At 37.6% G+C, this 26467-nt stretch overlaps 1 protein-coding gene across 1 annotated transcript in view; it reads left to right on the forward strand.

Moving 5' to 3' along the window:
• LOC146002812 (uncharacterized) overlaps positions 1-26467 on the forward strand; it is a 424567-nt gene that overhangs the window by 216933 nt on the left and 181167 nt on the right. The window contains exon 2 of the mRNA XM_083140770.1: positions 19881-20014. Coding sequence (XP_082996896.1) covers positions 19881-20014 — 134 coding nt within the window. The remainder of the gene's footprint in view (positions 1-19880; positions 20015-26467) is intronic.

Here is a 26467-nt window from a genome sequence, read left to right on the forward strand (position 1 = left end):
GTCGCACGGCAGCTGCTAAACTGGACGCGACGAACGTCTCGACGCTACTGTCAACTCAACCTCTTTCACAGCGAGCGCGGCTCTGCTCGTCTTACCTACCTGCGAGACTTACTATGGCCGTTACGCGCGCTTATTCACGCATGAGGGTTGACCTTAGCTTAATGTAAGACGCAATTCATCTGCGTAACATATATATATGTATGTTCATATAACTATAACTGTGTGTTATTTCACTCTCCACTATAGATAGTCTTTCAGTAACACACACACAGAGAGCTGCAAGTTATGGTAATCCTAGCCTGCCTCAATCTTCCAAATACCTTATGTTCTAATTTCACCTCGGCTAAAACTCAGGCGGCTAAATGGGATACTCTGACCCCTCTCAGGTACGGGCTTGGTGAATAAAGCATTGAGAACTTAAGGGTGTTGTTGGTGAATCATGAAATAAATGAACGACTATTCTCAAATTTTAAGATTGGCAACTGCATCTTCTGGGAGGTTACTTTGACCTTTCTTTTCATTCATTTTTATCCAGGAGATGGTTTATTTCCAATACATACGAAAGCTTACATTACACTCAAGTTACAATTTACAGTCCATGAATATCCTTAGATTTAAAAGAAATACAGAATCCCCTGTTCGTTAATATTCGATTCGATGAATCCAGAATTCTAATTTGCTGCATGTCTTCACGGGGAAAATCCAAATATGTATTTGTGTAGGGAATAGTTACTTGTGTATGTGCGTCGCTAGGAGGAAGCCGTACCAGGGAAGAGAACCCTGTCGTTTTTGCAACCGCAGACGAAGCTTACGGCCTACCATTCAGTAGCAGACAAAAACTTTCGTACATGCCCCTTCCTACAGTATTGCGACCAAAATGTGTCACGAGTGTCGATGTTAATACGGGCAGGATTTTAAGCAGAGTAGAATCTACGGGCTCCACTGAGTACTTGGGATCGAGAAACGTTAATAGGCAGAGCTTGCATCAAGATACACGCCAATGATTACATTTCCATTGAAAAACGAGACATATTGCATTGCATGTCTAGTTTTGCTTCCTTGCCCAAATAAGTCTACGTTGAATAAATTTTGAAGAAGGCCAAAATAAAGTTCGGAGATCTGAAATTCTATCATTTATCCGTAAGAATGAGAATATATGGGTCAACAGTGACAAATACATGTCCAATAGGCAGGCGTCATTAACCTCAAAGGATTTCGGCCTATCCTAACCTGTCGTCCCATAACATTATAAATTTCGAAGTATAAATTGTGCTTGGCGAAATACAGGTATCTTTATTCCCAAGTGTCATTAGATGTTTATATCGTAGAGCCGACGCTGATGGAATGCGTGCAAACTAAGCTCCGCATTGACTTATATACCTTTCCAATCGATGCTCACTTGTTAAGCATTACGTAATTTGCACAGCGCGACTTGCGACATTTCCAAAAACTAAATACTCATCAATGTCTATATTCACAATCTCAATATCAAAGTTGAACTAATTTCCACGTTGCAGCAAAACCAAATAAAATTGTATAAGGGGAACGATTCGCCTCTGTTAATAAAGACTAAACTCGAATCATTCCCCGTTGCAACTTGAACCTTATTGAATACATTAAACTTAAAAGAACAGATTCGATCTTCCCATTGTTGTTAAACGAAATCTACGTCAATCTAAATCATAAACATTTTTCTGCCGTGAAAGAACACAGATTTACATATCCAATATTAAAGATTCGGTCAGAAAATTAACATATAGATTATTACATTAGGCTGCGTTTACACTTATTGTTACAATAAAGAAATTATTAGTGGATTTTATAAGTCTAATAATAATTCTTTCTATTTATCAAAAATTATGAAATATGAAATATTAAATATCAAATAATATGAACTAACTAATATAAAATAACCCTGAACAATTAACGGCACATGGATATGAGCCGTGAGGTTCATATCAAACTAATCGTAAAGATGAGTATCACAGTACGTTTTATCGTTTCTTATATAAACGTTGAAACGTTTAAGAACGTTTACCGAACGTTCTCTTCTCAATAAGAATACTATATTACTACTTTTATTACATTAAATATTAATTAATTAATTCTCTAGCCCTCTTGATTCTGAAAATTTGTGGTTACAGTTCAATTTGTACTTATCTTGAGCAAAATTTATATATATATTCTATTACAATCTTTACAGATTTCTTTTAGATTCATCTCCATCTTCGTTTTGGTCCTTTACCATCAGGTTTCCCAACAAGATTCCTGTAAAATCTCCTTTCTCATTCGTGCCCACCTAAGTATTTGTGATTTAATCATCAATCTAATAATACTTGGAAACTAACATAAATTATATACTTCTAAATTATGTAACCTTCACCATTCACTTGTTTCTTCATCCCCTTTTAAAAATATTTTCCTAAGAATCTTATTTTCAAATACTCTCAATGTCAATGCAAGGGATCAAGTTTTCGCATCCACAGGCACAATTACTGTTATTGGATATTTTAACATTTAGTATCTTAGATATTAAACAAAAAGACAAAAGTTTATGAAGAAAAAAGTAACATGCATTTCCTGAATTAAGCCTACTTAAGAGACCTGTAGGAAGACCAAGACGAAGATGGAGGGACAACGTTGAGATGGACCTAAAGAAAATCGGTAGGGATGGAAAAGATTATATAGAACTTGCTCAAGATAGGGACAAATAGAAGGCCTGTGTTGCTGAACCTTCGGGTTTAAGAAGGCTAGGGAGTTAGTTAGTTAGTTAGTTAGTGTGTCTCACTGCTGCACAGAAAATCCTACAGGAGATTTTTTTTTTTGGAAGCTTCTAACATTTTAAGATATATCCTACCATATTCTACATATTCAACGAATTCATTTGATTACAATGCAACAACGTTTTATTATTACATCATATGTTTCAATATTTTCATAGTCATCCAAACATTTGACAAAACATTTTTTTTTAGTTACGAAGATAGGAAGAGAAAAAAGTAGTTGAATGATTTCGAGAAGTATTTCTTAATAGGGGACAGTGTTTTAATTATTTTTTATTTCTATCTTTCGTGTAACCACTATGTTATCGATAGGAACAAGGCAAGACCAACATTACCACTATGCTATTATATTGAAGAGGATTTTCCATTATCAATTGTGTTCACACACATAACTTAGTACCTGTCTGCATCCATACCTAGATCAAAAGATTCGAACTTATTTAATTATTTACGCTTGTGCTTGCATTTTGCTCTCTTCGGGTTTAAAAAGCCTAGAGAGTTAGTTAGTTGATTGTTTCCCACTGCACTATTTCAATTTTTGAATAATCACATGTTAGTTATGAATGCATTGTTGACATCCTGTCTGATCATATATGTGTTCGGGTTGAGGCTCCGTATCTACCTGCAACATTTCTTTTCTTCTTTTTTTCTTGTTATCTGCTTTCTATATTGAACATTAGAAACAACACATTCCCATTGACAATATTTCATATTATGCAAAACATTTAAGTCTATACACCATCAGGGTGTGGGATTGCAACAACGTTACCACTACGTCATCCGACAAAAAGCCAGAATCGGTATTGTTATATTTTATTGCTCAGGTCATTTCATTTTTTTAATATGTATAGCTATAGTGAACATACTAACTTAAGCCCTCAGACTCGTAAACCAACAAAAATACACCTCTGTTAACTGCCTTGTATTTGGGGAGGGGGTAGCTGTTGGTGAAATACACTTTGAAGTTTTGTTTTCTAAGTGCCACACATCAATTTCATCATAATTATCATTATTCATCCTCATCGTTGCCATTAGCTAAAATTGCCTCTTCTTTTTTACAAATTTTCGTACTGATATCGCCTTAGCAGATTAACAGAAATCGTCTAAAATTTGAACTCGTGACACCTCCCAATACCGTTGCAAGCTTATTTGTGATTGTTCCCCTCAATTATTTAAAGTACCTCACTTTCATATTCAAATACACACAAGTAAAAAAAAGGTTCATATCACATTAGTGATTTTAAATTGTATTCTTGGGGCCATTTTCTAACATTGTTGCATGATATTAAAATAAGCGAAAACACACTGCTATGCTTAACAAAGAAAGAAAAAAAATGCAAAATACCCCTACAACGTTTCAGCTACCATGAGCCTAATCCTAGTAAGCCACATACACAGCTGTTCTTCGTATCGCATATGCTAGTAAGTCAGATGACATACTGGGAGAATCACATTTCCCCCAATGATCCCACCACAACAAACGTCGCACATGCTAGAAGAAACAGGATCAGGATATTTTATGCTAAATTTACGGCTGCCTGTATGCAGTTATATGCGCTCTAATATACAATGATTTCTCCTACCATGTACCCTAACATACAATTTAACATAACAAGTAAAATTTCGATTCGTCTATATATACCCAACGAAACTCAGAAACTGTCATACGCGAGAGCTATATATTTTGCAACAACTATAATTACCCAACACTAGCAACAAGAACAAAAAAATTATATCAATTACTTGTATAATATTAATTAGTAACTTTAGATAATATTAATTATTGGTTTTCAGTTGTAATTAATTTTAAAAAACAATTAATAACATGTTAGGTGATGATAACCAAGTGCAAAAAGCATTGTACACACAAAAAAAGCACCACTTAGTTCACAAAACATCCAACAAGATGGCAGATAGTTACATGGTTCTAGTTAGGATGATGATTTTTGGTTTGTTGGATAGGGGTTGAAGAAGACTATTTGTTGTAGTGACCACATTATTGTTTTTTTTTCTTTGGTGTTTTGTGTTCTCTTACGAGATTTAATATAGGTTGTCATAGAACCCTCCAATTCATGACTTAGCAAAAAATCTGTTTGCGGATTCATCACGTACGCCTATACGTGAGAAAAAGTATGAATAGAACTTATGTTCGGAAATCCAAAATGGCGACCGGAAGTGGGGTTATCTTGGAAAACGGTAAGACTTAGGAAAAATCTGTTTGCGAATTCAGCACGTACGCCTATACGTGAGTAAAATGTGAATAGAACCTATGTTCGGAAATCCAAAATGGCGACCGGAAGTGGGGTTATCTTGGAAACGGTAAGACTTGGGAAAAATATGTTTGCTGATTCATCATGTACACCTAAAACGTAAGTGAAATATGAATAAAACCTATGTTCGAAAATCCAAAATGGCGACCGGAAGTGGGGTTATCTTGGAAACGGTAAGACTTAGGAAAAATCTGTTTGTTGATTCATCACGTACACCTATACGTAAGTAAAATATGAATAAAACCTATGTTCGGAAATCGAAAATGGCGACCGGAAGTGGGGTTATCTTGGAAACGGTAAGACTTAGGAAAAATCTGTTTGCGGATTCATCACGTACGCCTATACGTGAGTAAAAGTATGAATAAAACCTATGCTCGGAAATTTGAACGAAGCGAACAGGGAGATCGAATACGACGTGGACGTAGGGGACGGGTTCGTTCATCCTCACAGAGCGGACCTCTACCTTCAATTCGACGTGGTGAAGAAAGAAAGCGGAGAAGCGTTCCCCCCAGCAGCAGCAAATTTGATACTCGTGGACAACTTCGTGCCTCACCTGTTCTCGCAGGTGGAGGTGAGGAAACACAACACCGTCATCGACAGAATAGATTATCCAGGCATCACGTCGACGGCAGTGGGAACGTTGAAATTATCCAAAACGGACGCAGCATACTATCAGGCGGGAGGATTCGAAGCGGGGACCAAAATATCGACGAGAAGTCACACGGTGCTCTTTCCCATGCGTCTGCTGCCGGGATTCTTCTCGGACTACAAGGAGATCATGTGGAAGGGAGGACTGAGGATCACGTTTCGAAGAGCGGCCAACGACAACGACGCACTGATGCGATACGCTACTTTGGGTCCCGACGGTACCACGCCGCTGCCCAACACATTACCCGAAGCTGCCAAGTGCGTCATCCGGATCATGGAGTTGAGAATGCCGATCGTGGAATACGAAACCAACTACGCCCTCAAGTACAAAGCGGAGATCTTGAAAAGTCCACAGGTGGCGATTCACTTTCACGGTTACCAGTGCGTGCAGAAGATAGCGTCGGGAAGTCACATGGAATTCGACGTGACGACGCAGTTCAACAACATACAGTTCGACATGCCAGATTTCGTCGTAGTGCTCTTTCAGACCGGGAGGGACAAGAATCAGGAAAAAGATTCCAGCAAGTTCGACGACTGCAAGATCAAGAACGTTTATCTCAAGAACGGTAGGAACGAAGTGTTCCCGCGCGAGAATTACAACCTCGACATGACCAAAGACGATTATCTCAAACTTTACGAAGCGTTTTCTGCTTACAAGCGCGTGACCGAGGGAAGCGTGGACATGTACTACACGCCCAGCGAATTCAAAACCCACAGACCCATGGCCGTCATCAACACGACGAAGAGGAAGCAGGTCGTGGTCAACGATCGCACCAACATCAAGGTCGTCTGCGAGTTCCACGATGCCTTGCCCGAGGACACCGTGTGCAGCGTCATCCTGATTGCAGAGAAGTCTTTCGCCTACGACGTGAAGAACGAGAGGGTCACAGAGCAGTTTTAACAGGTTTAACATCTTTTCTTGCACAATCAGTTACAATAAGAATTTTGTACTAGCACAATCAGTTACAATGGCACAATACGAATTTCACTAGTTCAGATCAGTTACAATGTCAATTTCATCAGTTATCAGTTACAATATTTTTTTCATCAGTTTTTGCACTATAGCACGAGACAATCAGAATTTGCACAAAATTTTGTTGTTTTTACATGAGAAAATTAACAATAAAATTCTTTTTTTTTATCGTTTCAGATGCTGTCGAACATCAAAAACACATATACATACACACTAGAAAAAAGCATGCAACTTTATTTGTAACACACACACATTCTCCAATCTTCATCAAGAAAATATTATAATAAACATAATTTTTTTATCTATCTCACAATAAACTCTATATCAAAAATACAACATCAAATAACACTAGAGTCGTTAGTACACGTTGCATGCATTACGGAGGTCCTCTGTAGAGTTTCATCCAGAGAAAAAAAAACACGTGAAACTTTACAGAGGTGTGGTTATCTAACCGCAGCCGTTAGAACCTTTTTGGTTGGGCACCACGCACTCCTGGCGGGGTTATAGGGGCCAGGAATCCTAAAAAACAATTATTATTATTATTTTGTTTGCTTGCGTCACAATACAGAAATAATGAGAGGCGCGTGTGTGTGCGTGTGTGGCACATCGTTCCCGAGAGGTTTACAAAGGTCACGATATATAAACATGGTCCCCGGACTTGGAAAATTGCGATAAGGCGCATTCATCCTTCAAGGATGAGAGGATGAGAAAGTACATTTCACTCATCACTGCTTTTCTTCGCTGTGAAACATCGTCAGCGCAATAAATGAGGCGCGGAATGTGGAGAGAAAGTGAGTTTTTGAGGTTTTGGCGGTTGTGGGGTCAAAAAATCAGGGTTGTGGTCAAAGGCATATTTACTATCTACTAATGAAATCCTTTGTTAAAATATTGTTCATTAAAATTCTTTCTACGGTGTTCTTTCTCATGTGAACTACCTTCTCACACAGCATTTATTGTTATCTCAAAATATAGTTTAGCTCGATTTTTTTTCAATGATTCGCAAGTAACGCAAAAATTGACTACTTTCAACTTCGTTTTTCTCAAAATCAATATTTTGCACATTCGCCGGTTGGTGATGCACGGGAGTTGACACATTGACATCGACGATATGTATGTATGTCGTACATATATGTGTCTTACACTCACTTACACTTACATGGTCTTACATTTATACCTGCCCACCCTAATCTATCAATATACAGCTTCTGCCCACCCGGACGAAAATGTCTGGCGCCGACCCTAGACTTACGTAAACGGCGCCGCGTGGTCCGTGGGACCCACAGGTGTCTATTGGTCTGAAACTATAACGTAGCCTGCAAAGTGGCGCCAGCTCCTGTATGGCAGGAGACCTTGCAATAACCTGCTTTATTAACTGCCATAACATTATGTTTATTGTTACTATTACGTTCATCATTAAAAGAGATGAGTTAAGGCAAAAATGAACTTTAATAATTTAAACGCCTCTAGTTTTATGCAAATCGTTGTGTTGATTGTTTAGATATGTTAGTTATATATAGTTTTCATGTTATTTTCAAAATCAATTCTGAAATGAATATATTATACAGGGTGTCATTTTAATGGCGCCCACGGACCACAGATTCGTATAGAGGACATCAGAACAAAAAACTTCTCTCAGTAACATTTTTCTCGTCGAGGCGTCGATTCGACGCTACAGCCGTTCAAAAAAGACCGTTTTGCCGCCTGGATGCTGGCAACCCAACAATACATTTGATCGTATCTGTGACGTCATTTCCTGCGGCGAAACAGCGCACGGCAGGATTGCAAGGAACACACAAATTTTGTGAAAAATTACAAACTACCAACTACATTATAAGCTGTAAAACAAAGCGAGAAACTCATCCAGAAGACCGAACATCATAGACTACCTGCCAGAAGATCAGCAGTCATCTCAGGGGAAGGGGGAAGTGAACCAACGATATGAGAAATGGTAAAAACCGTATTCAAAATGACCTGTCAATATCGGATTTTGTCTCAGCCTACATGTCAAATATCAACAACAATAAATTTTATTGGACTTGCAGCTTACATGTGGCTGTTTACGCCCAGCTACATGTCAAATATTTTCAAATCTCGTTGCAAATTTGATATCTACAGATTTGTGTCCAGATGCCTTGTTGTACTTTTGTGCTGATAACGGAAGTATCATTACGGCTAAAAATACGTACAACCACAGTAACATCGTAATGACGAATCAGTAACGAATATACTGCCCTGTTCACAGTTGCAAACTATTACATGTGTATCCCGTGCGTAGATAAACACAGTCGTCGGAGAGTTTGTGTTACTGCTACTTATATCCCTGTATTTTCAACCATTTTTGCTACTTGCCTCACAATGCCCTGAATGTACATTATATTATGTGTTGATTATCTTTGGAATTTTGAGTTCTTTAATTTCTATTTTGTCATTTGTTCAGTGTGTCACAGACAACTAGTATCAGAAGAACGAAGTGGATAAACTAAATTGCAGATGCCAACTTGGTAACTAGATTTGCAAATATTTGACATGTAAGCTGAGACAAAATTCGATACAGTGACCACTTCCACTTGAATTCTATTTTCTTTCTACCATTTTTCATATCGTTTGTTTACTTCCTGTTAGGTTACCGAACGTATTTTCTCGTTTTGTTTTACGGTACATAATGTGGCTGATTGTAGCTATGTCATTTTTCACAGAATATGTGTGTTCCTGGCAACCCTGTAACGCATCGCTTCACGACGGGATATGACGTCACAAGTGCTATCAAATGTTGTGTTGGGTTGCCAGTATTCAGGCGGCAAAACGGGCTTTTTTTGAACGACTGTAGCGCCGAAACGACGCTCCAACGAGAAAAATGTTACTGAGAAAAGTTGTTTGTTTTGATGTATTCTATACGTTTCTGTGGTCCGTGGGCGCCATTAAAATGACACCCTGTATACATACGTTTATTGACAATAGTGCCAAAGTTCAAAAATAGATAAAATGTCAATGCTAAACAGTAACTGCGTCTCGGACTGCAGTTTTATTAACTTTCTCAAGACAACAAAGGCGTTATCAAGGTATCCGGTGCATCTGCACAGGAATTCAAGCCTGTTTTCCGATTCAGAAAGATCCCTACTAGAAAGATCCAAATGACCGAGTCAATTGTAGTCACCCGTATCCATCGAGCTTAAGCTGAGAAGTTAAGTGAAGAGATTACGAATATTATAATTATATCAGTTTTGTAGCCTACAGTAACGGTATTTGATTGATTAATTATCAGCAGCAAATGTTTAAAATGACAAGATGACTCTCGCAATGGATTTTGAGAATAAACCGTGCAGACCAGTGCCGGATCTACAAATTTTGGCTCCCCGCAAAATATTACCTACCTACATTTACACACAGACACACACATATATATGTATACATACATACATATACACACACACACACACACACACACACACACACACACACACATATATATATATATATATATATATATATATATATATATATATATATATATATACACGTATATTATGTATGTGTGTATGTGTGTATGTTTGTAATTCTTGACCTCATGTTGACAAAGTCACATATGAGGACTTAGAGGTTGATTGAAAAAGTTCCTTAACACCCCCTATATAAAGTAAGGGAGTTGAGTTCGGCTGGGTACAATTGGTCATGATAGAAACAGGTTAGGCTTAGGGGGAAACACCTTGGTGTGTTCCAAGCGTACGTCTGCCATACTGAATTCAACTCAAAATGGGAAGGGGGTGATGTGATAGTATATATACGTATATGGCACTGTTTCCTCACACCTGGAAAATGATACATTTGTTACAATAATGCAGTCATAACTTTTCCCTGATTAAAGATTGGTTGATGAAACCTTCACCACTGCATTTCAAGATAAATTCCAGCCTGATTTGATTGTAGTGTGACTGCCACGAGGGAAACCCAGGGCGGGTAATTTAAGATCGGATTTTTCCGGCTTTGTTCCCGCATAAAGTGACTCTAGGGCCCACCCAGCGAAATATCAAAAGGTACCCGGGGGGCTCAGCGTGGTGCTGATCACATCACCTCCAAGATGGCCGGCATCGCAAAAACCCTAAATGTTCTTTGTGTCACGGTGCTATAACTTTACTTTTACCTGCACATATTGTATTCGTTTCTGTACTCCTGCGTTTATTTTTTGCATACGCATATACGAACCCTCTACTATGTAATGGCTGAGGGTCCCCTGAAGGCTTACTTGTCTCCGCCCCCCTCTCCCCCGCACTGCGGGATTTGTGGCCTGTAGATCCGACACTGGTGCAGACCTTTATGAAACAAACAAAAATTACCGAGTGTGTAGTGAACATATCTCAAGTAACTGCAATTTTTATCTTTTCCCCCATATGTTAGAGTACAGTCAGTACGGTACTTCTATGTTCTAACAAGCTCACTGACTTTTAATGGAACCCAAAAGTCTCCGTGACTGTACGTACAATTGGGGCAAAAATATTAATGGAATTTACTTCTTTATATCCAAGAACTAATAACCCCTATTTCATAAAGCAATCAATGGAATCAGCGTAAGTTTTACGATCAACGTAATGTAATTTAGAGTATTTAAAGAAAAACAAAATAATAATAATAATAATGAAACATTAGGATGCCAAATAAATGAGACGATATACACATATAGAGCCCTGAAATTCCATATATATATATATATATATATATATATATATATATATATATATATATATATAGGTATGGAATTTCAGCTTTTGACCAAACATTTGTATCATTGTTTCGTTTCATTAGTATCGAGTTCATATTGATCAGCACCACAACACAACAGGGGTCAAGGATTCGAATACCGACCTGGGTTTAGGTGTTCTTTGTGAGCGTTGCTACCCTTTTGCGTTTAACCGAAAGTGGCAGATAAGCGACGAAAAATAATTTAAAAATCAGATGTTGAGAACTACAAAGTCCATCATTTCACCGTATCCTCTTCTAGTGATTACGGTAAGAGTTTTTACACATGAAGAAGTAGTATTGCTACTTCCAGAGGGCATAAAATTGTTTTCGATTACATTCAATGTTCTGAATACTGCACACACAGCCAAAATGACTGTGCAATTTGCACTGAAGCAAACCTCTTCACGCACCTCTTCCTGGAGGTTTAGGTTAGTGATCAGTTGGGTTCGTGAAGAACATGGCGGAGCCGAGTGCTATGACGTCACGTAAAATTCACCTATTGTATATCCCGAGAATCCTGGAGCGAGCGAACGAAAACAAGTCCCTGCGCAAGCAATGACTCGGGAGGTCTCGACCAATCAACATGTGAGAGGGAAGAGCGACTGCAGCTATCTGCCGTTTGAAGAAGTTTGTACTGCTTCGCTCCTCACATTCGCTTTCTTTATGCGCGACCATACTCCAGAGATTGTCCGAACGGTGTGTATTACACTCTCTGTTCTCTGGAACAACGCCACGCATAGCAGCAGAGAAGGCGGTGTATCGAGTGGGCAGAGGCAAGCAGTACACGCTGCAGCGAAGGCTGGTAACTGCAGTCGCTTACCCCCTCAACGCAATTCCATTCCCTCTCACGTGTTCGTTGGTGCAGCCGTCTGGCGTAGGGACTTCCTTTCGTTCACTCCAGCCGGGACAGAGCATAGTTTCGTCTATTACTCAACGTCAACAGTAGTAGATACCAAACAATAGATCCATCATATTAAACATTTTAGCTCTGGAACGGAGAGACAGAGAGACTTACACCACAGTTGCATTTGGGTACTTCTGTAAGATTTCGGTGATTAGAACCGTAGAAGAACCACCTAGGAACTGAGTCTGACATGGTGAGTCTATAACATATGATTTTTTTCAAATAGAGAATTCTGATCACGAGCTTTCTTGCCCTGGAACCCGTCCAACTTTATTCCAGGTAAGGAAAAAAAGAGGGAAAAAGATTCTTAGGAAGTTCGATAAGATCAATTTATCACACTTCCATATCTATTGAAAATCGAGGAAAAGTCTTGTAAAAGATCGTTGTTCTTCTCAGCAATTTACAAGAACATGTCTTTCTACGAAATCGATTCTTTATCATATTTCTCTTTCGAGGCCTTATCTATAAAACGAGATGACGACGAGTAGATCCATCCATTATTCCACTAAGGCGATGGAGTACTAAAAGCCCAATTCGGTCGACGGACGATATTTCTTCGATATGACGGGACTTGGAAGAGTATCCTTGGTTATCTGATCCACTCGAAAATCAAGATGTTTACTGTCATATTTAACGTTCACTGTCACCTCCTTATCAATTCAATTCATTCTATTTTATTGCACCTCTTTTAAAATGAACTTTAGAAACAGAAATAACAAGCAAATTCCAGCCTCTTGATAATGCAAATTTAATCAACTTAGAAAGTTATTTTTCATTTTAGATCTGCATCTCAGCCATTCGAGTGTTTCCATAGTCTCGCATCAGACCCTACGTCTACTAAATGCTTCACAAAGTTCAAAATTCCGTGTACGGGGAATTTACTAAACTTTATATGGTCTATTTGTAAAAAAATATAAATATGCTGACCAAGGCAGTAATTTATTTTATTAAAAACATAAACTAAACGTAACGTTTCAACCTTCTAGCAAGGTCTTCATCAGACTCTGTATCAAGTACAAAAGTAACAAGATACCAAAAACAGGGTATTATATACACAAAACATTACTCCTTCCAGACTAATAGAAAGTTGTTTTGGAACTTTCTCGCAGGTGGCTTTCACTATACTTTCACCTAAAAGGCGAAAAATATATACTTTCATATAGAATGTGGATTGGGCTTTATATATCACGCTCTTTTTCCTTCATTTTCTTCCTTCTCCTCTCCTCTTTCTCTCTTGTCCTTTCCACTCTTTCTAACACTTTCTTCCTTTCTTTGTTTAACTTCAGTCCCCCATTCCAGTTCATTGTGTCATCTTCACCTTTCTTCTCTATTTCCTTGGCTTCCTTCCATTTTCTCACTAGCATTCTCTTCTCCCTTCCTATCTGCTTAGCCTCATCCCACTCTATGTCATGTCCTGTTTCTCTCGTGTGTTTAAATATTGCATTTCTCTCTCTCTTAAGTCGTACATCATCCCTATGTTGTTTCAACCTATCTTTCAGTCTCTTTTTCGTTTCTCCTATGTACACACTCTGACATTCTTTACATTTTACTTCGTAGATAATCCCTTCCTCTTCTCTGTTTTCCTTTTTCTTGTTTGCATTCTTCGCTATTCCTAAGATGCTTCTCCCTCCCTTCCTGTAAGTTTTAATGCCCACTTTCCTAAGCACTTTGCATATCTTTTCTGTGGTCTCCCCCATACTCCTTATTCCAAACCACCTCTCTTTTTCTTTCTCTTCATCTTTTTCTTTCTCTTCCAATTCTCCCCTTCCTCTTTTCTTCCTTCTTCTGTTTATGTCCAGTCTATCCTGCTTTTCATAGCCATTCTTTTCCAGCTGTTTCCATAGGCTATTTAGGAAGACTACCAAGTTTGAAGAGCTTTCCAAAGATACACAAAGAGGAGATAAAGTTAAGACCAGTAATGAATTGCAGAAACAAAATTTTGGAACCCTTGGAAGAGAAATTAAAGAAAGTTATTGAAGTGTTAGTAACACAGCAAGAAAGCAGAGCAGTTAAGAACAGTGAGCAAGTAGTAGACCTCATAAAAGAACTTAAGTTAAATAAGATGAAGACAACAATGTTTAGCTTAGATGTAAAAAGTATGTTCCCAAGCATCAAGAGGGAACACGTTTTGGACATTATTAAAAAGAGAATGGGAAAGGAAATTATAGGAGAATGGGATAGTGAAAGGGTAGTGAAGGCGCTGGAAACCATTTGGAATAACGGTTACAGTATAATGGGAGATAAAATAATGTTAATGAGTGAAGGACTGAATATAGGTTCTAGCCTAAGCCCAGCATTGGCTGAATTGGTTATGAATGAATGGGAAAAGAAAGTGATAGAAAAAGGAGGTGACAAAATAATTTTGTTTTGCAGATATGTGGACGATTGTTTTGGCATATGGAAGGGAACAAAGAGGCAGCTTGACATTTTTGCCAAAGAAATACAAAATGAAGAAAGAGGGATTTTATTGGAACTTGAAATAGAAGAAGAAGGCAAGTTAAGCTTCCTTGATATATTGATGAAAAGGAAGAGAGGAGAAGAAATTGAAACCGCTTGGCATCAGAAGAAGTGTGCAGCAGGGGTATTCTGCCACAAAAGAAGTGATGTAAGTGAGGTGACAAAAAGAAATTTCATAAAGAATATGGAGGACAGAATAACGAAAATATGCACGAAGGAATGTGAAAAAGAAGGCAAAATAAATAGCCTATGGAAACAGCTGGAAAAGAATGGCTATGAAAAGCAGGATAGACTGGACATAAACAGAAGAAGGAAGAAAAGAGGAAGGGGAGAATTGGAAGAGAAAGAAAAAGATGAAGAGAAAGAAAAAGAGAGGTGGTTTGGAATAAGGAGTATGGGGGAGACCACAGAAAAGATATGCAAAGTGCTTAGGAAAGCGGGCATTAAAACTTACAGGAAGGGAGGGAGAAGCATCTTAGGAATAGCGAAGAATGCAAACAAGAAAAAGGAAAACAGAGAAGAGGAAGGGATTATCTACGAAGTAAAATGTAAAGAATGTCAGAGTGTGTACATAGGAGAAACGAAAAAGAGACTGAAAGATAGGTTGAAACAACATAGGGATGATGTACGACTTAAGAGAGAGAGAAATGCGATATTTAAACACACGAGAGAAACAGGACATGACATAGAGTGGGATGAGGCTAAGCAGATAGGAAGGGAGAAGAGAATGCTAGTGAGAAAATGGAAGGAAGCCAAGGAAATAAAGAAGAAAGGTGAAGAAGACACAATGAACTGGAATGGGGGACTGAAGTTAAACAAAGAATGGAAGAAAGTGTTAGAAAGAGTGGAAAGGACAAGAGAGAAAGAGGAGAGGAGAAGGAAGAAAATGAAGGAAAAAGAGCGTGATATATAAAGCCCAATCCACATTCTATATGAAAGTATATATTTTTCGCCTTTTAGGTGAAAGTATAGTGAAAGCCACCTGCGAGAAAGTTCCAAAACAACTTTCTATTAGTCTGGAAGGAGTAATGTTTTGTGTATATAATACCCTGTTTTTGGTATCTTGTTACTTTTGTACTTGATACAGAGTCTGATGAAGACCTTGCTAGAAGGTTGAAACGTTACGTTTAGTTTATGTTTTTAATATAATAAATTACTGCCTTGGTCAGCATATTTATATTTTTTCATAATATTGGAAACAAGGCTTAATGGTGTTATAATTGGTCTATTTGTGTAATTAATGACGCAGGCAACTTAAAAAAAAATCAACATTTTCTACGTAGTACATCTTCTGTGTGCGCCTAATCTACAATAATTAGAAATGGAATATTTTTTTTCAAGTTTTGAATTTGCTTTTAAGTCCGTTTTGTGTACAGAATTGGTATAAGTGAGAATTTGTAATTGTATAACTGATTTAACGTGGACTTCCCCGATAAAGTAGAGGTAACGTCGTCGCCTTTAATCAGGGGTTTCTGGGTTCCATATACGGTGGAGGCACATAGTGTTTCGAATCCAATTTTAAACTGTAGGTCCTGTCCCGATTAGCCTATCTATACATAAAAGTGTACTTAAAGAAAAATTCATACACAAACAGATTTAACATATTAGAATGGTACAAACAGTGACGGCAATTAGGGAGGACAGTTCCCCCGCCCCCACTTTTGCCACTTTTTGACTCCGCAGTATGACCTCTTAATGCTACGCAGGGTTGATAAAAATCATGATTTTTGTTAAAAAGAAACACTTTTGTTGATTTTTTATTTAAATCAGATTTTTTTATTTAAATCTATTTTTATTTTGTTAAAAACATGCTTATAATTATTGTGGATTACGCAGACACAGGAGATGTACTACGTAGAAATTTTCAGCAAAGAATGCAAGCTCGACCAGGACTCGAACCCGGGTATTTTTGCGGTAGCACTAGCAGAGACGATTTCTCGCAGGTAAAACAGCGATAGCAAAAAATCAGTCGAGGCCAGGCCGGCTCGGTAGCTTGTGTCTCGAGCAACGGCACGCTATACCAGAGATCCGGACTCGAGTCCTGGTTGAGCCTGCATTTTTCGCTGAAAATGTCTATGCTTATAATGGCACCATACATATAAAAAAAAGGTAAAGTGCTCCCCTGTGCTTAGCACCACGCCATGAAGGCGTATAGGGGGTGTGGGGGTAACGCCCCACACTTTCTTGATCCGGTCGTGAGTGGGGGTGATGTGATCAGCATCACGCCCCTGACCGCCTTTACCCCCCAGGGTTTCCCCCAGGTACCCATGTTATTCGACGCTGGGTGGGCGCCGGGGCCGCTTCCATCGTTAGAAAAGTTCCCGGATTTGAACCGGCCGGGGATCGAACCCGGGACCTTTAGCATGGTAGTCAGACGCGTTACCGACTGAGCCACCGCGGCCAACCATACATATAGATACATGCTTTTTATAAAAAGGCTTTTTGTAGTAAACGACCCTGTAAAATATTTGAACAGGTTGATTAAATCAAGTAAAGAATTATATGTACGTATATATACATTTTTCTGTTTGTGATACTGTACCTACTATGAAAATGTTTGTTGAGTGTGTTAATGAAACTATAATACTTTCAGTAAAAATTTCTGGATGTACTCTATAATCGTAACTTAAAATATTAACTTAAATATTTTTATAGTCTTTGTAGATGAAGTTTGGAGATTTTTTAATCGTAGTTGGAAAGATATCAGCTGCCATGTTTATTTAAAGTTTAATGACAATGACACTATTTATGGTTTAAAACGATTAGTATTTGGTTTATTTATGTACACAAAATGTTTGCTATTTTTGCCTGTAAAAATTATTGAATTTCGTATCAGCTTTTCGCCATCAGTACTTGTATTTTTCCTGCTTTCTTCTTCTTTCTTAGAGCCTAATAAACACCATTAAATCATTACGAGATTAATGTACTTTCACCAAAAGTGATTTTGATACTTACAAAATCCTTAGCTATGTGCATTATTCTATAAATTATTTATTTGAAGTGATTTAAATCAACCTGATTTAAATCAATCCATCTTGATAAGCCTTGTCTACCAAGAGAAAGTAAACTGCCCTTGCTCCCTGCACTTTTCTCACCCAATCGCTGCTACTGGGTACAAAGTTTAAAAGCTAATACATTGAAAACGTGAAATGGTGAAAGCAAGTGTTATTCTAACAATTCCTCACATGGTTAGAACTCCTACAGCCCCAATGTGGAGAGTGTTACGAGGGAAGTTGTTGCACAAGGTACCAACTACCAACTTCTGTGCACTGCTAACTTTAGTAATAATTTCAAAATATCCAAATACAGCAATGGTGGTCTCTTTAATTTGCGAACAGATCACATATATAGTTTAAACAAATTCTTGTTGTAAATAATAATATTATATATTTATATAAGTGACGAAAGTAGTATGACAAACAAGCTTATCACTATGTCAAAATAGGAGATACAAAATTACAAAATTGAATTGTATAAATATAACATTGTACGTACAATAGATCGTACAAAAGTATGCATCATCAAAAGCTCATATTGTAGCTTTCCACAAGCTCAGTCATTAAATCTCTGGCCTTTTTGAGAGATATTAGAATTGAGATATTCTCGTTTTCCACTCAGGAATTTTATAAGACATATTATTCAAAACGTATTCACTATTCAATTAAAAAGACAAACTTTCGACTTAAATTGTTCCTTTTATTTTTTCTTACTTCTAATGGCTGTGTTAGCCATTCGGAATAATTCCGTTCATGATAATTCTTTCTAAACTACGTATATAGTAATCATATGAAAGTTTTCTGAACTGAATATTGGCCACTGAAAACCATAATTAATTTCCATACTACAGATTTGGACGGACTATCTTTTTAAAAATCTTTCCATGAGAAAAATACGAGGGGCATTCTGAAAGTAATGAGAAACATTTTTTCATGAACCGAGTTTTGGTTTTATTAAAGAAATAATATACTACATCATAATCTCCAGACTTTTCTTTACTTCTAACGAAGTCTGCATTCTTGGCACACATTTTCTCCACCTTTCTGGAAGCTTGAAAATACCCTTACGGTAGCACTCCGTTCCAGCTGCTCGCACTACTTTCTGTATGTCCTCGGTCATCTGGTAGCGTTGGCCTCGTAACTATTCAATCACAAAACCGAACAGATGATAGTCGGAGAGTGCAATGTAGGGACTGTATGGAGGCTGAGGCAGAAGTTCCCACCCTATTTTCCCAATTTCGCCTTCGATATATTTCAACATGTTCTCGAGGGGTGTTTATTCGCTGCACTTTGAGGTCTTCCGTTAATAAACGTGGGACCCAGTGACAACAAATTTTTCGATAGCCTAAACTGGTAATCATTTCCCGCACTGCTCTGTGTCCTATCTCAAGTATTTCTGCAATTGTATCCACAGTGACCCGTCTGTCTCCGTTAATGATGTTGTCAACTTTTTTATGTTGCAGTTCGTGGGCGACTGCTCCGAGGCTGATCTTTGATGCTCGTGTTTCCATCCTCAAAATATTTTCCCCATCTTCTAACACTGCTAGCACCCATGCATACATCTCCACACGCACGCTGAAGGCTATTCTGAATTTCAGCAGCAGGAATTATTTCTTTAACCAGGAATTTAATCACAGCACGTTGTCGAAACGAAACACCACTGTCAACCATTTTGAAACTTCCGGTGGCCGAAAACGCAATAAATGAATAAATTGATAAAGTGTCTAGTTCAAATTAAAATGGTGAGTAGAGTTTGACTATAGATTATATATATATATATATATATCACATTTTACACACGTACATACAAGGATAAATAATTCCGCAGTTGAAAAATTGATGTAACCCTTATTAAGTAGATGAAAAAAGGTTTACGTATCATGGAAAGTGGAAACGTTCTAATTCATAAACTGGAACATAGATAAGTAGGATTTAGATTATACTGATTTCTTGATCACCAATAATTACGTTTATCTAATCTAAGGTACAAAATTTATTTCTGTAACAGTTTCAAACTCTTATATTTTCATTTGTTAAAAGTTACTTATTAATTATGCACTTTATACTTATTTGGTTTGCAACACTAATTTAGGTTTTTCCTACGTCTCATTTCAGTGAACCCAACGTTAGGCATCCACTGCTACGTGTGTGGAGAGTATAACGATGGACAAGGTTCCGTCACACCATGCACCAACTACACGGATATCAAAGACCTTAAGGAATGTGCTTCGGTCACTGCACAGTGTGTTGTAAGTAGCAAAAATAGTGTTATTAAATACATCAAGTTATATTATGCTTAGCTCTATTATAATGTTTGTATTCCAAATGCTTTGGTGTGTTTAGATCTCACTCTCAAAAGAGACATGAAAACTTATGTTATAATCAGAACAACAACGGAAATTTTCTCTTGGATGTGCTGCATTTAATACATTCAGCATGTGGAACTATCTTTCAAACATTTTTCTCTCATTTTAACGAATGCAGTGACGACTGTGCCCCACACATTTTTCCACTTTTGTCCCCGCACTATGCTAAACCTTATCTACAAAGAGAAAGTAAACTATCCTTGCCCCCCCCCCCAAATTTGGCAGCTTGCCCCCTCAGATTTCGAACCCATTTGCCTCCACGGTCTACAGGAATACAAAATAATAACTAACGAGTACGTCATTCCACGGCCGTACTTAGAAAAGTACAGTTCCTAGAATATAGCTTGGGTAGGCACAACCGAATAAATGCGTAGTGCTGTTTATTTAATCAGACTTCAGTTGCACGGGCAGAAATATAATACCACCAAACAAATCCCATAAATTGTTTTACATTACTACCAAGTATAGTTTTTATGGTTTTCGTTTCTTTCCATGATTAACATATTTTAATCATATTGATAATGTAGTGAGTTTCTGTTTTTTTTCGTTATGCTGTCATATATGCTGTAATTTGGCTTTCCGGGCATACGTTCTTTGTTTTCGTATTGAAAACGTACATTTCGTTTCATATTAGCTAAGTTTCTGACATTGTCAAATCAGGAAGTCCGTGGTAAGGCTGAGACCACATCAATATGTAAAAAGGTTAAGGTAAATATAGATCCACCAGTAAAATAGAATACTCCCAGTAATACAAGAAATTTGTTAAAATCAAATAGTGGCAAAATTATTGAAAAAAGGAATAACAATAATAATAATCGACTTCACAAAGAAAGGAAATTTTACATTGAATAACAACCGGAGAGGAAACACATAACTACCAAAAGTAAGCAGAATTCTTACAAGAATTATCGGAATATAAAAACATGCACATGAAATTATTATATTAAACTACAATATATATCTTACGCTCTACATGCACGTACACAAAGAGATACAGTCGAACAGTCAATCAGATCCTTCAATTCAATATATATACACACATAGGTGATCCATGATTTGCTCGGTGGTTTCGAATGTATATAATGTTATAACTATAACACATACAGTAGAAAGGTGCATATCAGTCCATAAAGAATTTCTCCAAGTTTAGTATGTACCTTGCAGGTGCTCGATATGTGCACTCCAGGTAACACGGCAGACATCATCAATTGTGAAATCAAGTTCCTGCCTCGAACGTCCAAACGTACGATGATCAATACCAGTGACTGCATGCGTGATTCTTTCTCGCAGGTGTGCACGAATTGCCTTGCCTGCATAGTTGATGTTGTTGGATATTTCGTACGAAATCTCCGTTGTAATGTCACAACGCAATCACATTTAGTGAATTCTGAGAAGCAGAACGTGTGACGACCCTACTTGGTCGCCATTTAATTGTTATTATACATTGCGTGGTCGCTATATTCTTTTTAATCGGATGAAAGAGTTAAGCGGAATGTCCCTGCGAGGCGTACGCTTTTAGTTTAAATGTATTCCGAAAACGTTAACTGTTCCACCTCCACGTTTACTAGTTTCACTCATTATTAGACCCTGCGTGGTCGCTATATTCTTTTTAATGTTATAAATTAATGGCATTTACACTGTTCAACGTGTTGTTTAGAATAGCAGAGTCCTGCGAGGCTCATTATTAATTGTATTGTCTGAATGCACACAGTTTTAGTTTATATTGTCACGTGCATCTAGTGATTTTCCCATTAGTGATTTCTCAATGTCAAAACCTTGGCATTTCTCAGTACGAAGTTTGCAATATGTAAAAAAATGAGTTAGCAACACGTACTTGTAGTTAAAATTTTCACCACCCATGCGCCACCGCAACTATAAAACTTAACGCAGCGAGGCCGGAGCTCAGTTGGCTCCCGGATGTCAACTGGCAAACATCCTGGGAAAAACCGGCCATCCAGCCAGAAGCCTAGCCGCCATCCCAGAAGGAAGGAGGAAGAAAGAAGAAGAAGAGCCTAGCGGCAACCTAACTACCCGGTCTAGGTGCCAGGTTCTACCTGCCCGGCTTGTCTAGGAGCACCTAGACCTCCTTCCTAACCTGCCGCCCTTGTACAGTGTCTCTCAAAAGTTTTAGGACAACGACATTTTAAACTAGGCAACCCAATTTACACAAGGCGTTGGTGGGTTGCCTGTAGAGTTAGGCTCAATTTCAGGGTTGCCACATGCACAATAGATATTTATAAAATACGCGAAAAAATAAAAACAAGTATTATTGTATAAAATTATTAAAAATATCACTATTATATCGCAATTGACAAAATTTATTCTCAATGAAAAAAAATAGGTTTTCTGGTATTTCATCGCTGATGAGTCTACAGAAAGGAAAAGAGGTGAGAGAAAACGAGAGGTGACAAAGGAGAGCAGAAAGAGAAAGCGAAAAGAGAAGAGGAAAAGTAGAGAAGAGGAAAAGTAAAGGAGAGAAGAAAGATAGGAGAGAAGAGGAGATTGGAAGAAGATTCCAGGAGAGATGAGTAAAATGGAGCAAAGAAGAGAAAAGAGGAGGAAAACGAGATGAGAGAAGAGGAGACGAGAAGAGGGGAATGGAGAGTAGAGTAATGGAGAGAAAAAGCGAAGAATGAAAAGAAGAGGAGAAGAGTGAAGTGGAGTCGGAAATCTAAGACAGGAAAGGAGATACGAGGAGTGGGGATGAGTGGGATGGAGATAAGATGCAAGAAAAGTAGGGAAGACGATATGAGATAAAAGCAGAGCAGAAGGAGGGGAGAGAAGAAGGAGAAGAGAAGAACAGAAGGGACTGAAGAGAAGAGGTAGTTTCAGAAAATATCGTCTCAGCGTCAAGAATTGATGCATTGGTTAAATTATCGACATGAAACATTCAATAACATTTTGAAATGTATTGGAGAATGTATTAGATCGGTTCGAAATGCCTTTTGGGTTCTTTCAGAGCAAGATAAAATCTTCCATGTAAGATCTTTGATTTTACCTGCGATTATACCACTAAAAATGTAATTTTAATAAGTATTCTCCAATTTTTGTCCACTTCTCCGTTGAAATGGAGATTTTGTAATTTAATATTTCCCCTTCCCCCATCGTTAATTCCAAACTGAATCATTCCGTTTCACACGGACAATGAACACAATGGGATAGGTCTAAAACTTACGAAAATTTTCTGCCACTGGAAGGGTTTGAACCTACGACCATTAGATTGACAGTCCTGAACGGTAAACACTACCCCACAAGCCTTCGCTCCTGAAAGTAAGTAGAAGGAGCTGACCAATGTGAAATGTAGATGCAACTCTCCTCCTACATGTAATGTGCAAAGAATACTTGTTTGTAACAAAGAAAACGAAGGTAGTACGACTCAGCGAAAACATTTAATGGAGAATTGCACATGATGAGAACTTTTCATTCGATATTTGCGGAGGTTTCCTTGCATTGAACTCGAGTGGGAAAAGGGGTAAAATTAGTATGTCCTGAATTGCCACAAATATAAATAGTTATTTCATTAATATTTGTCAATGTCTTTGAAGCAGTACACAATTATCGTTAGAGTATCATAATTCACGATCTTATACATGAAAATATCCCTTTGAACGTGTGTCAATTCATTTATTTGTTTACTTTTTTTATAAATTCCATATGCAGAACAATATAGCCACTATACACTGCTATTACAAATAATGTTACCATACTTTTGTTTATAATAAAAGGAGAATTAAAAAAAAGAAAACCTTCTAAGGAGGATCGAACCTGGGATCTCTAGCAGTCCAACCGAGAACTCTAACCACTACACCACGCCCTTACTTTCGATTGAAACAACAATTTTTAAATATTCTGTCCCTCCAATATTGTAAATGTCGTTGGGTATACATGTAGTTGAACTTTTACTTTAATTTTGGATTGCTTTCTTGTAGTATAGAAGATATCTTCGAGAAATTATTTTCGAAGTGATGAAGAAAAACGAGAATTTTGGTACGTAGTTGTGAAAATGCGAGTTCTTTCTTCAAATTTGTTATTGTGATTAGACATTATTAATGGAAAATATCTAGAGGCTTGAACATTGCAGGACGATATTCTTTTCCTGTGATACTACAACAGACGAAATGCTTGTTTACTGACGCAAGTCTCGTGTTCAGAACAGTCTTATGAAATGTATGTGATCTTTGAGTAAGGTAACACGAAATAATTACACCGTTTGCGAACTACCAAATCTGCGCAACGTTAGACGTAAACAGGCGGAAAATTTTATTCATAAAATCACTTCACATTTGACAGTATTCATCAAGAGAGACTCGTGGGACACTGTGTTAAGGTGCTGGAGGAAATCCTTCTTATTTTTCTTCCTGGAAGAACAACAATTTTTAAAGTAGAGCAACAGTCGTTCCGTCCTTTCTTATTTCTTTTAAATTCTTCCACATTCCTTTAATTGGGTTAAAAATAAATAAAAATATTGCTTGCATTTCTGTCATTGGCGTAGACCAGGCCCGTACGCAGGAATTCTTTGAGGAAGGGGCCAGACCCATATTTATATATATATATATAAGAGAGAGAGAGAGAGACAGATATTACAAAATAGTTCAAATAGTGCAAGCGCCATTGAAAAATCATGATAATTCTATGTTTAGAAAATAATATATTTATAAATTAAATGTTGCGTACTAGGAATTATTATTACAATAAAGAGCGTGTCTAATTGTGAGTTAAAAAAAAACAATAATAGAGACATCTCGCATCACGATTGCAGTTCAAAAATGTCGGGACAGGGATTGAAAGTAACACACTGTCCTGACTAAATCGGTAAATCGGACGTTTCCTAGCCTTGCATTAAAAAACTAAAACCATCCAATATTGCACCCTGAAGACTTTTGCGCAAGAAACAGATTCATTTATGTATGAACAAAATTGAAATTTTTACACATTTCTAAAATCGACGATGTTATTTTCGTAGTTACTGATAGGTTTACATTTAATTATTTCAGGGTTCGAGGGGGCATGGACCCCATGCACCCCCCCCCCCCCCTGGGTACTGGCCTGACGTAGACAGTGCGAGAGAAATTTTGGAGAATCTTTCTATTAAATTTATTGTTTACATCCACCTTATGCTCAGATAGGTTTAGTGACAATCGTGAACTTTTCGTTTAATAGATAATATTTGGTTTTAGACGACGGGAGAACATTGGTCGAATTTCCTTTCTTGCTCTTTTGAGAGAATATATACTTCTACAATAGCAATCGCGTTCGGAAACGGTGAAAAAAAATGACTTGGTTTTCAAAGGCAGACAAGCTTGGTGTCGTAGCTTGCTCGCGTTCAAAGTGACTCACGCTATTCAAGGCCGCTTCTTATCGCAAACCACTGTCGATGCAGTGTGTGCACCCAGCAAGTTACAAGTGACCAGAGTCGAATTTTAAAGAGAATCTGAAGAATGATAGATTTCAAGTTGGGCACTAGCTCAACATGAAATAGTTTAAGTGATAATGTCTGACAAACAAGAAACCTTATTGAATAAGTATCGGGATAGTAATATGAGTATCCGCTCCTTTTTAACAATGTAAGCTCGAAGACAATCTGTATTCCATTTGTTTATATTGGCAACTTAATCAACCGGAGGTTATTATAAGGAACTATTTCGTAGATGTTCATGTAACCGTTATAAAAATACAAATAAAATATATTCACAAGCTTAGATATACTAACAACGAAGAAATAAATTCAGAGTTAAATTTCAAATGCATGTGTATAGAGTAATTCTAGAAGTACAGAGCTATATCAGAGAGTTAAACATCTTTTTGCAGGATAACGTTTACAATATTGACGCGACAGAATAATTAAGAACTGTTGCTCCAAAGGAAACAAAGGGCGTAGTGTATTGGTTAGAGTTCTTGAAAGCATTGATTGCGGTCCCAGGTTCGATCCTCCATACTAGGTATTATTTTCTTTCTTTTTTTTTTAAATCCCCTTCTATCAAACAAGAGCATGGAAACATTATTTGTAATAGTAGTGTATAGTAGCTACATTGTTCTGCATATGGAATTTATAAAAAAAAATAAACAAATAAATGAATTGACACACGGTCAAAGGGATATTTTCATGTATAAGATCGTGAATTATGATACTCTAACGATAATTGTGTACTGCTTCAAAGACATTGACAAATATTAATGAAATAACTATTTATATTTGTGGCAATTCAGGACATACTAATTTTACCCCTTTTCCCACTCGAGTTCAATGCAAGGAAACCTCCGCAAATATCGAATGAAAAGTTCTCATCATGTGCAATTCTCCATTAAATGTTTTCGCTGAGTCGTACTACCTTCGTT

This window comes from Lepisma saccharinum, chromosome 19, assembly GCF_977018435.1.
Source record: "Lepisma saccharinum chromosome 19, izLepSacc3.1, whole genome shotgun sequence".
Classification (NCBI taxonomy): domain Eukaryota; kingdom Metazoa; phylum Arthropoda; class Insecta; order Zygentoma; family Lepismatidae; genus Lepisma; species Lepisma saccharinum.